This window comes from Sciurus vulgaris (assembly GCF_902686455.1).
Source record: "Sciurus vulgaris genome assembly, chromosome: 1".
NCBI lineage: Eukaryota > Metazoa > Chordata > Mammalia > Rodentia > Sciuridae > Sciurus > Sciurus vulgaris.
The window spans coordinates 117,031,343-117,043,050 of NC_136461.1; the positions used below are offsets into that span (position 1 = coordinate 117,031,343).

General features: G+C 52.5%; 1 protein-coding gene across 1 annotated transcript; it reads right to left on the bottom strand.

Annotated features, from left to right (window-relative positions):
- Positions 1 to 489: 489 nt before the first annotated feature.
- On the bottom strand, positions 490 to 6,061 carry MEX3A (mex-3 RNA binding family member A). Its single transcript, XM_079104485.1, has 2 exons — positions 5,130 to 6,061; positions 490 to 1,714 (listed from the first exon to the last, which is right to left on the bottom strand). The coding sequence occupies exons 1-2, from the start codon at positions 5,581 to 5,583 to the stop codon at positions 606 to 608; spliced, it is 1,563 nt and encodes a 520-aa protein (XP_078960611.1). The 5' UTR covers positions 5,584 to 6,061; the 3' UTR covers positions 490 to 605.
- Positions 6,062 to 11,708: the final 5,647 nt, after the last annotated feature.

An 11,708-nucleotide genomic window follows, 5' to 3' on the forward strand; every position in this document is an offset into this window, starting at 1 on the left:
TAGGCTTCTCTCCATCCCACTCACTCCACAGATCTATGCAGACTTCTGTTGGGCCCCAGTTCCCCTATACTATAGGACACTCTGGGAACAGTTTTCCAAACAGGATATGGGGGGAGATTGCTAAAGGGTCATGTTAGGAGGTCGGAGGTCAGGACCAGAGGGCCAAGAATTGCAAAGAGCACCTCTAGATGCGGATGGTAAGTCTCCCTCTCCCTTTTCCCCACCCCCTCCACAGAGGACAGGGTAGTGTGACACATAGTTTGGGAGGCGGGCAGAGGGGGTCAAGATGCCTTAGTGGCCACCTCTGGCAAAACAAGTTTCTCTTAGCTGCTTCCAGATTTAAGGGTGTGTTGAGGTATCAGAGTTGTAACTCTAGTAAAATTTTCGGTCTGGCCCCCTCCCAATCTTTCCTAGGCAGGGTAACCAGAGGCTCTGAAAGTGGCCCACCCTCCAGCCACCAACTGCCTCCCTCCCCCCTCCCCAGCGAGCGAATATCTGTAAGCACCTTGCCCCGCAAAATTCATTAATTTCCAAAAGGCCCTACTGGAAAACAGGTCCAGGGCCGGCCCCTGGGGAGTGGGCCTAGGACACATGGGGCACAGGGCTTAAGAGAATATTCGGATGGCTTGCGTGGCTGTGATGTGGCAGACGGGACACTCCGGATCCGTCCTCTCGCAGATGCGTACTGCACACTCCATGCAGAACAGGTTGTGTCCGCAGGGCACAAGGGCGGCAGTCACTTCGCTCTCAAAGCATACCATGCAATCTCGCCCACCACCCGGGCTCCGTAGGCCGCCTCCCCCAAGTTTAGAGAAGCCTTGGAGCGGTTCTCCCGGCGGGCGCCTGGGAAGTCCGGCCAGCTCGGGTCCTGCAGAGGGGGCAGGAGAGCGGTGTGCGCCGGGAGGCCCAGCCCGGGCCTTGGCGGAAGAGGAGGAGGATGAGGAGGCGGAGGAGAAGAGCACCGAGGTGGGCGTGGCATTCTCCTGGCCCGCCCACAGCGGGGGGCTAGTCTCGGCCACGCCGTAGTACACGTCCTGCTTGCCCACTCCATAGCCCGGAAACAAGTACCCGCCGTAGCCAAAATCCCCGCCTTGCTCGCCCAGGCGCTGGGCCTCAAAGCCAGAGTCCACTCCACACTCGCCAATGCAGCCCAGACTGTTCTGCCTGAAGGTGGAGAGCGGCTTGCAGCCTGGCGGGTGTACCCGCCAGGCGTCTGAGTAGCGGCTATCAAGTGCGGCGTCGGGGCTCCCCGCCAGGAAGTCGTTTTCATTGTTGTACTCAAGGATCTTGCCAGTGCGCACTGCGATGTGCGTCTCGATCTCTTCCCGCGCACGCTCCACGTTGCCCGGGGCACCAGTGATCTCGAACACTGGGTCGCGGTCACGGCTTGGCGTGATAATGTACGTGTTGGTCTGCTGCTGGATGCGCTTGATGGTTGCCCCCTTGGGGCCCACCACCAGTCCCACTACACGGTAGGGCACTCGCACACGGATGGTCACCTGGCCAGGCAGAGCAGGGGCCACACCAAAGGCTGCGCCTGACTTGTTTCGGGAGGCGCGGATCATAGAGAAGTGCTCAGCTGCCGAGATGATTTCCCGCCGGGCTGTGGCCACATCCTCTCGCCGCCCTGTCACCATAAACACCGGCTCCTCGCCCCGAACCGGTGTCTTGATGTAGGTGTTGGTCTTGGCCCTCAGAGCCTTAATCTTGCAGCCTGGGATACAGTAGGGAAGGGGAAGAGAAAGAAACTCACAGGACAAGGAGGTTTGTGCTGGGACTAAATAGCTCCGGTTCTTTCCCAGACACCTAACCTTCCTGGAACCCTTAAGTCGGCCTAGTGAAACCTCACCACCCGCAAACACAGGCCACCCAACTTGAACAATCCATTCATGGGATCTCAGATCTACCCAGTGTCTCTGTCAACCACAGACTTCAAAACGTACCAACTTCCCCTCAAGTTCCATTCAGGACCTTCCGAATTCATTCACTCCTCCGAACCCCCAAATAATCACCCTCCCAGACAAGCTGCCCCCCATATCTATTCACAAGCTCCTCCCCAAACATCTGTTGTCCCCTCAATTTTTCTGGCTACTCACAAACTTCCAAAATCACTACCACCACCCCCATCTGTCACCAATCTTTGCACTGAACCCCAATGCATTCAGTAATCTCACAATCTACTCCTCATTTAGCTTCCACTCATTCATTACAAGTGTCCTCCAGCCGACTCAGGGACACTGACCTCCATCTGCTCTGTGACCTCCCCCCATGCCTTCTACCCAGTAGTCTCTCTCTGAGGGTCCCCAAATCATAATGTATTTGCAGCAACTAGTGCAGAGAAGGACATTGGGGAGGGTCTGAGAATTAGAATTAGGGGGGAAAGGAAGAATATGAAGATAAAGAAAATCACGTGTGGAGGAGCAGCATGTAACCCTTGTCACTCCTGTCCCCTGTCCCTTGGGGGCAGGAGAGCTGAGATGAGGCTGAGTAGGGTGGTGGAAGAGGGTATTCTGGATCCATGCTTCTGCTTTGAAAGAGGAGTGGGTTAAAACTGAGAGACTGGAAAGAGAAGCAGGAAGAGAAAAAAGAAATGTGAGACAAAGAGAGACAAAGAGGGAGAAGGGGAGAGAGAAAAGTGAGGGAGGCTGGGATGCAACACCATTGGGAAAAGCTAGAGACCTCAATGGCTGACTCCACAAGCCCCTCTCCTCTTTCCCCACATTCCCTGCAGGACCCCAGCCTCAGAAAACCACACTCTTCATCGAAGAACACATGCCACATGCCTGTGAGTTTGCACACATGCACCAAGAGCCGTGATGCAGTGTGCCTTTAGCTAAACAATACTTGTGGGGTGAGCACAAAATACATTTTCATATGCCCCTTTCACTTGCACAAAGGGTCTAGGTGTTTCCATTCACATCCTCCCCAGCCAGCACATGAACTGCACATTTCTACGCACACAAAATTAACTTTGGCCCCATTCACAAATGGTGCTCATACCTATTTCCACCCCCAATTCACTCTCCTCTTTCGCTCTCCGCACCACACTACCTATCCAAATCCAAGTGGTCCACTTTTATGACTGCCCCAACCCTACAACCACAAGTCAAAGTGAGCTCTTTCTTTCTTTCTTTTAATCTCCTTCCTCCACTCCAGATGGTTTCTTCTTGGCAGTTAAGTCCTACCTGTTGTCAAGCCCACATCCATGCTGCTTTAATATTAGTAAATGATTGTTCTATTTGTGACACTTGGAGGGCTGGGGAGCTGTAAAGTCCCCTTTTCTGCCACTTCTACTAACATGCCATCTGATGGGCACCTGGGTTCAGGCTCTAAGTTTGGGGTCAGTAACTTAAGTGGGAGCTAGGTATATTTAAGAGTTGGGGTTGGAGTGAGGAGAGGCCAGGGCATACAACTAAGGAGAAAATCTAAAGGCCTGGAGGTACAGAACTGGGGTGGGCCTCATTCTGGGTTCTGCAGTCCTGAAGAAGTATCTCTTGAAGGGAAAGCCCACTGGGCCTCACCTTCCTAGAGGTCAAATAGAGAGCAAGAACATTGCAGCAGGAGGAGGAAGGTCAGACAAGAAAGAGGACTTCCATATACTTAAGGAATGAGGGGAGAGCAAGGCATATCTTTCCGAATAGGAGAAATCCCCCTACTTTTATGAAGGACAGGCCCATCTGATGCGGAGGCAGAAGAGTAAAGAATGACTCCATTAAATTCCGGGTCCTCCCAAGACCATCCCCACACCCAAGAAAAGATATTAGTGTCCCCACCCAGTTCCAGGATCAGGATCCCCAGTTTCTAACAAGAGCAAATCCAACTTTCTAAATCAGAAATCTCAAGAGATCAGATGGCCCAGAGGGGTTCAGGGCCATGCAGGGGAGTGGCATCCTCCCCTCCTCCATTCTGCTCTCCCTCCTAAATCCCCCAGCCCCCAGACTCCCAGTGGATGAGGTGGGATGTGGAATAGCACCCCCCCCTCCCTGCTTCCCCTCCTCCTCCGCCAGAAGCCAGCCTCCTCCCTCACTCCCGGCCGGAATGCAGCTCCTCTATTGTTCCCCACTGTGGGACAGCTCCTCCCCCGCTCCTCCCCCACCCCACACCTCCCCAGTCCAGCCCCTTTGCAATTTCCAAATCCCGCCCCCCCTTTGGGAAACAGGGAGAGGGAAGGGTCCCCAAGATCCCGTCTGCTCAATTTGGACCCTTACCAACACCCCCACCCACCCACCCGCCCAGGGATGCTGGGCTGAGGAGGGTGCGGTATCAGACATTCTACACTAGATTAATACTACACCCCCCTGCCAACACATCCAGACACACACCCCTCGCCAAATTTCCAGGTGAAGGTTTCTCACCTTCACCCCAGTATTTCCCCTCCGGCCCTGTCCCACTTTCTCACTCAGAGACCCCTCTCCAGGCCTCTGGCCCCAGGCCGTGGCCATCCCAGAACAAAAGCCAGAGAGGGAGCAGAGGTCCACACCAGGACTACCACTTCCTTGGAGACACCCCTTCCAAAACACCATGGATCCTCCAACTTTGGTGTGTGGGTAACCGTAGGACCCCCTCCTCCCAGCGGCCTCCATTCCACCTCTCCCCCAGACCCGGACCCTCCCGTGAGCCACACCCCCTTCCATTCCTACGCTCAGCCCAACAAAGAGACAGATACTCAGACGGGCTTCCCGGGCCAGGTCTCCCCGAAAGTCTTTTAACTCCAGGCAGCTGGGGGTCCCAGGGGTGCCCCCTCCCTAACCTACCAGCAGATACTGAAGTAGGGGCTTCTGCATAACTCTTTGCACATTCCGTCAGCTTTTCTAGCTAGGAGCGGACACCCCCTCCGGACAGCCTCCCTGGATTGGGAGACCGATCCCCCACCCCTTTCCCACTTTCCAGTTCGAGGATATTTCTTTGTCTAAGGGCAGAGCCCTGGGGAAGGAAGGGTCTGGAGAACCGTCCCAACTAGGGGTAGCAGGGAACTTTGTGGCACTTGGAAATCGGGGTAGGGGGCGGGTCCCCCTTTGTGGGGAAGGGACAGAGCCAGAGGCGGGCAAGAAGGGAAGAAATGAACTTTCCGCGTAGGGGATGGGGTGCCCCCCACTCCAGCCCTCTCCGTGGTCCCGGTGCCCGCTTACCTTGTCTGCCCACGATCTCGGCCACGTGCTCAGAGGTGGGCACCGGTACACACTCCGTGGTGTTGCTGCTGCCCTTCAGGCGCAGCTCGGCCTCTTTGTAGAGAGCGCATAGCTTGGCGTCGCTCGCCCCTTTGGGGGCGGTGGGGGGCTGGGGCGTCTGCGCCGCGGGGGCCGCTGTCGGGGCGGCCGGGGGCGCAGCGGGCGGCGGCGGCGGGGCCGGTTGCGGGGGGGCGGCCGGCTGCGCGGGGGCGCCGCCCCCCCCACCTCCCCCGTCCTCGCCCGCCGTGGGGGCGGGGGGCTCCCCCAAACCCAGGAGGCAGAGTTGATCAAGAGCCAGCTGAAGGGCGCGCTCGTCTTCCAGCAGCCCTCGGTCCTTAGCGCTTCCCCCGAAACATCCTAGTTCTCCAAAGCCCCCATTTCTTTCCATTATTCCAGATACCACTAGACTAGGCATGGCGAAACAAAAGCTGGGGGAGAGAGAGAGAGAGAGGGAGAGAGAGGTGGTGGAAGGGAAAAGAGGAGAGAGGAGGGGAGGGGAGAGGAGAGGAGGGGGTGTGTGGGGAGGGGGGAACAAAGAACTGGGGAGGGGGGAAGAAAGCGAGATAGAAAGATAGCCCCTCCCCCTAAGCCCCCCTCCCCAAACACCCTGTAACCCGACTCCCCTCGCCCCAGCCCCCGGGGTGGGGGTGGGGGTAAAGAGAAGCAAAACCAAGAAAGCAGATCTCCGCTCCTCTCCGGGGGTGACGGGGGGCGGGGGGCTGCGGGATCTCGGCCCCCACCCCTCCCGCCTCGGACCCGGGAGTCTCTAGTCTCCGCCGTCCAGACGCCCCCCTTAGGCTCCCGCACCGAGCCCCAGTCCTGGAGCTGCGCTCAGTGGCCCCCAATAGAGCCCAGCCCCTTCCAGCGCTCAAACTCTTTTGTTTTAAATGAACTGGATGGAGCAGCATGGAACTGACGGGAGGGGGGCGCGCCGGGGGCGCCCGGGGCATGCCGGGAGTTGTAGTTTCCCGCCCTCGGGGCGCGGGGACGAATTCCTTGACCCGAGGAGGATAGGGATGTGCCTTTCGATCTCTCCCCACCGCTCCCAGGCAAAGCTAGGGATGGGGTGGAAGTCGAGGTCTCTAATTTTTCTGGGGGCGGATACGGGGAGAGAGGACAGTGTGCAGAAACAAAACGGGTGTGAAAAGGGTTATTGCTCCTCGCCCCCCTTCCGATCGGCTCCCTCCCTGTCCCGGCCTGTCCGCGGGCCCTCTTTCTTATGGTAATGAAGGGGGCCGGGGCGGGAGCGGTCCCCGCTCGGTCACTGCGGTTTTCTCTCTCCCCTTTCTTCCCCCTCCCTGCAGCGCTCCCTCTCCGCTCCCCCTCCCGCTCTCCCGGAGTCCATTCGGCTCCCGGCCGCGGGGAGAGGTTCTCGGCAGAGCAGACAAAGCCCGCAGCCGCGATGGGGGGGAGAACAGGTCTCCGCGCTTTGTGGGGGCCAAGAAGGGGTGCCGGGCTAGGTGTGGGACCTCTTGGCAAAGAGTGGGGTCCCCTCATCCTTAAGGAGCAGGCCATCTCCCTTCAATCCCCCTCGGCCCCCCTATCCCGGAGATCCCAGAGGCGCCGGCTGGGAGGTGAGTTAGTCCGCGTCCTTCTGATCAGTGGAATGGGCGGGGAAGACTGTGGAGTGACGAGGTGAGGAAGATGAGGGATGGAGGGAAAAGGAGATGGGACCGGAGAACCCGGAGGCAGAAGTCTTTAAAGGCGTGGTGTGACTTAACAGTTCGTGGCGAGGGCCTTGAACTTCGGATGTAACTGGAGGGAGGAAAGACCGGGGATCGACTGGGAACCCCGGCTTCCTTCAGGCCTTGGTTGTGAATCCTGTTTGGGGGTGATTTGTTTCTTATCGCCAAGCATCATTCCATTCTGCTTCACTCACCTCTGTCCAATTGAACACTCATTAATTTAGCCCCTTTGAAGCTAGAAATTTGATGAGACTTGAAAATAAGTTTTTAAAGGCTTGAATCAGACAGTGGACACCTTCAGGAGGCATTTGGGGATGCTGAAGTGTAATGCAGTATTTTCTTCACCCCTTACCCCGTGTCTTCGACTATTTTTTTTTTTTTTTTTTTTTTTTTTTTTTTTTTTGGTCACCCTTTTTGATCTCTGGGTCTTTCTCAAGAGAAGGAATGACCTGCAGCTTGAGGGCTTGAGATTAGACTTCCCAAAAGTTTTATAAGAATGGGTAAAAAAAAAAAAAAAAAAAAAAGGGTGAGTGACAACAACAAATAGGTCCACAAGACACTGTTTTAAAAAACAAACGAATAAATTACAGAAAGATCAGTAGAGGGAGGGGATCAGGGGAAGGGAGAAGGGGGAGGGGGAAATACTGCAGACTGAATTAGAGGTAATTATATTCCATGCTTTTGTGATTATGTCAAAATGTATCATAATGTTATATTTAAAAAAAAAAAAAAAGAAAAGAATGGGTGTGTGAGGCACAGTGATAAAGTGTCCTTATCTAGAGTGCCTTGGAAACTGAAAATCTGAACTAGGAGGCAGGGGAATGAATGGCATGACCTCATAGACCCCACACTTTGAGGCCCTAAAGGCTAAGCAATTTAAACTCCGTTCCCTAAATTGATTCTTGGAAACACTGACCTTGCACACTAATGAAAGGATGGGCGCCCAAACCCAGGATCCCTGGAGGGACTGAGAGATTGCCACACTGGAAGACTCTTTCTCCTTGGCTAGGCGGATCCAGGGAAGGAGAAGCTTGAACCCAGAACCCTAGAATTCTTCAGAAATGGGGCAGGGTGCCCCCTGGGTGAAGGGTTTAGCATAAGATTAACAACAAATCTTTTTGTGGAATTGGGTGCTGTTGCCACCAAGGAGGAGTAGAAGAGGAAGAATTGGAAAGACAGGGCCCTGGAGAGTGGACTGTTTCTGTTACTTGTCCCCTGGCTGTTTGCCCCAGAAACCTAGATTGGAGGAACCATAGTACTGGAGACCACGGGGTTCTCAAATGGGGAAAATTTATACTGAGGACCAGGTGACTATTTTTCACATTAAGAGAAATAGCAAATAGTTGCATAGTACTTATTATGTGCCAGGCATTTTTATAGGGTTACCAGCTGGCTTGAGCTTTCCTGTCCCTGTCGAAATGAGATTCCCCCCAGACACCCACCCTGAATTTGCCCTACCTCTGCTTTCTCCCCACTAAGCCAATTAAAGCAGGAGGTTAATGACCAAAGAAGCCGTGGGGATTTGACTGGGGTGGAAAACAAAGGGCAGAAACAAGTGTGTGTGAGTGGGAATGACTGCTAAATGGGGAAGGGACAGGCCGAAGGGTGAGGTGGGCAAGGTGGAGTCCCTGCTGGACCCACATCACTGATCTAACAAGGAAAAATCAGCCCTCTGAGCATGCTAATATCTACCCTGGGGCCTACACTGTGACTCCAGGTGAATATCCTCCAAGGCAGAAGAGGAGCATGTGTGAACCTGGCATCTGGAGGGCAGGGTGTATGTGTGTGCACTTAGGTATGTGTCATGGTGTACAAGGTGTGTAGCATGTGCCTGCAGGCTATATGGGGAGTGCTCAAGTACAGAGGGACCTGAGGGTGGGCCCCTCAAGGAGCCAGGTTTGGGGTGGGTTTTGTTTTGTTTTGTTGCTTTTTTTTTTTTTTTTTTGTATAAGAGATTGAACCCAGGAGCACTTAACCACTGAGCCACACTACCAGTCCTTTTTTGTATTTTTAGAGACAGGGTCTCACTGAGTTAGTAAGTGCCTCGCTAAATTGCTGAGGCTAGCTTTGAACTCCGGATCCTCCTGCCTCAGCCTCCAGAGCGCTGGTTTTTTTTTTATAAGCTCCTTCACTTGCTTCCTGAAGTCAATGGCCTCCTTTGTTCAGTTTCCTGCTCCACTGATAGTCATGCCAGCCAAGCTACAGTCCAAGCTACTTTGCTATCCATGGGCTTTTCTTCCCATCAGCCCTGCTTGCTCAATCTAAAATTATGGCAATGAGGGCAGAGACCTTCTTTTAAAAATACTCCTACTCTGCCTTATGACAGAAAGGTGTATAGATGGCATATCTTTCTCCTTTAGGACCTTGGAGGACTAAACTATCTCTCATCTTTTTGTTGTTGTTGTTGTTGTTTTCCTTCCCTAGTATTGGGGATGGAATCAAAAGCCTCACTAGACATGCACTCTATCAGTAAACCACACCCCTAGCCATCTCATCTCCACACCCACACACCTGCACTGGGGACTGAATTTAGGGGCACTGTACCACTGAGCTAGATCCCTAGCCCTTTTTATTTTTTATTTTAAGACAAAGTCTCACTAAGTTACTTAAGGCCCCACTAAGTTGCTGAGGCTGGCCTAAAACTTGTGATCCTCCTGCCTCAGCCTCCTTAGTCGCTGGGATTGCAGGCATGTGCCACAGTACCTGGTTAGCCCTCTCATCTTAACTATTATATTCCCTACCCTGAGTGCTCCAGCACTGAGCACACAGCCCTGTCCAGAGCAGAGGTTCAGTAAGCATATTGTATATGTGTACGTATTTATTTTTGGTACTGAAAATCAGACCCAGAGGTGCTTTACCACTGAGCTGCATCCTCAGTCCTTTCTTTTTTTGAAACAGGGTCTTGATACATTGCTTTAGGGCTTCCTATGTTGCTGGAATTACAGGTGCACACCACCACACCTGGCAGTAAGGATGTATTGAATATAACTGCTTTTTGTTTGTTTATTTATTTTTGGTACAAGGGATTGAACTCATGGGCACTAGGCCACTGAGCCACATCCCCAGCCCTATTTTGTGTTTTATTTAGAGACAGGGTCTCACTGAGTTGCTTAGCACCTCGCTTCTTGCTGAGGCTGGCTTTGGACTCAAAATCCTGCCTCAGCCTCCCAAGCTGCTGGGATTACAGACCTGTGCCACCATGCCCCGCTATAACTGCATTTTAAAAATTTCAAAGTGTAACAGGAAGGCACAGGGCTCTGGAGTCAAACATGCTGTTTGTTAGTTCTGCTACCTTGAATAGTCCTTTACCACTGAGCCTCAATTTCCTCACCTCTAAGATGAAAATCATATGCCAAGTCCTTAGGCCAGTGCCTGGCTCCTCTTAGGTATTCAGTTAGTGTCAGTTTCCTGGCCCTGCTTATCCTCTCCTTGCAGTTGACTTTAGCTGGATTGTGGTCTTCACTAATGAATTTTCATTTATTCATTCAGCCAGTCGTTTTCTTTTTTTTTTTTTTTTTCCATTTTTCGTACTGGGGCTTGAACTCAGGGGCATTTAACCACCGAGTCACATCCCAGCCGTTTTTTTATATTTTATTAGAGATAGGGTCTCACTGAGTTGCTTGGGGCCTTGCTAAATTGCTGAGACTGGCTTTAAACTTTTAATCCTGCAGCCTCAGCCTCCCAAGACACTGGGATTACAGGCATATACCACTATACCTAGCTAAGTCACTTCCTTTTGAGCTCCTATAGGATGTGTTAGCTGCTGGAGAAGAGTCTGACCCATCATGAGTCGCCTGAAGTCAGTTCTAGGTCAACTTGCTGAAATAAGATGATCCCAGCCAAACAGCAGATAATTCCCATTATGCACTGGAATGCAGGCAGACTCTGTCTCTGTCCTCTCTCTCTCTTTCTTTCTCTCTCTCTGTCTCTCTGAGGCAAACTCTGTCTCTCTCCTCTCTCTCTCTCTCTCTCTCTCTCTCTCTTTCTTTCTCTCTCTCTCTCTCTCTCTCACACACATACACACACACACACACACACACACACACACACACACACACACACACACAGAGGCCTGGCTGCAGGGCAGGAAGGGGACCCAGTGGAGAGAGGTTTATGGGAAGCTGGAGGACAGAAGTGCAGTAGAAAGTCCAGACTGCTTGTCTGTGCAGAGTCATGTCCCTTCTCTTTTCTAAGCACCTGTTATTGCTTTCTACACACTAAGTATCAAGCAATGGCTGGGGACATACACCTACCACTTGTCCCTCCCTAGTTCTATTCTCAGGGCCTTTGGGAGGAAGGGGGACACAGAAGACTACTACCAAGACTCTTTACCAAACTGGCTAGCCAGACAAGAGCTTATCCCTCTCATGTCCCTTCTCCTCACAGGATACCTTCTCCATCTTTTCTGGTCAGCTGAGCCTCCTCTTTCCTGCTTTATGGGGTTTCCATTTTCCTTTCTTTTTATTTTTTTATTTTTAAAGTCAGTTAAAGGAACTTTTATAAAATTTTTTTTTAGATGTTGATAGACCTTTTCTTTTACTCATTTATTTATATGTGGTGCTGACAATCAAACCCATTGCCTCACACGCTATGCAAGTGCTCTACCACTGAGCCACAACTCCAGCCCCTCCTTTCTTTTTAATTTTTATTTTTGTGTGGTACTGGGGATTGAACCTGGGAGTACTCTACCACTGAGCTACATCCCAAGCCCTTCTTATTTTTTATTTTGAGACTGGATCTTGTTAAGTTGTTGAGGATTGCCTCAAACTTGCAATCCTCCTGCTTTGGCCTCCCCAGTAGCAGATATGTGTCACCATTTTCCTTTCTTAATATCCCTTCCTTGTGGGAAGTCCAC

What these genes read in the sequence shown, in the direction of transcription:
- MEX3A (XM_079104485.1), bottom strand. Translation starts at nt 5,583, where the DNA reads ATGCCTAGTCTAGTGGTATCTGGAATAATGGAAAGAAATGGGGGCTTT. An exon ending in CGAGATCGTGGGCAGACAAG is followed by an intron (nt 1,715 to 5,129) that starts GTAAGCGGGCAC and finishes ACTGTATCCCAG; the next exon opens with GCTGCAAGATTAAGGCTCTG.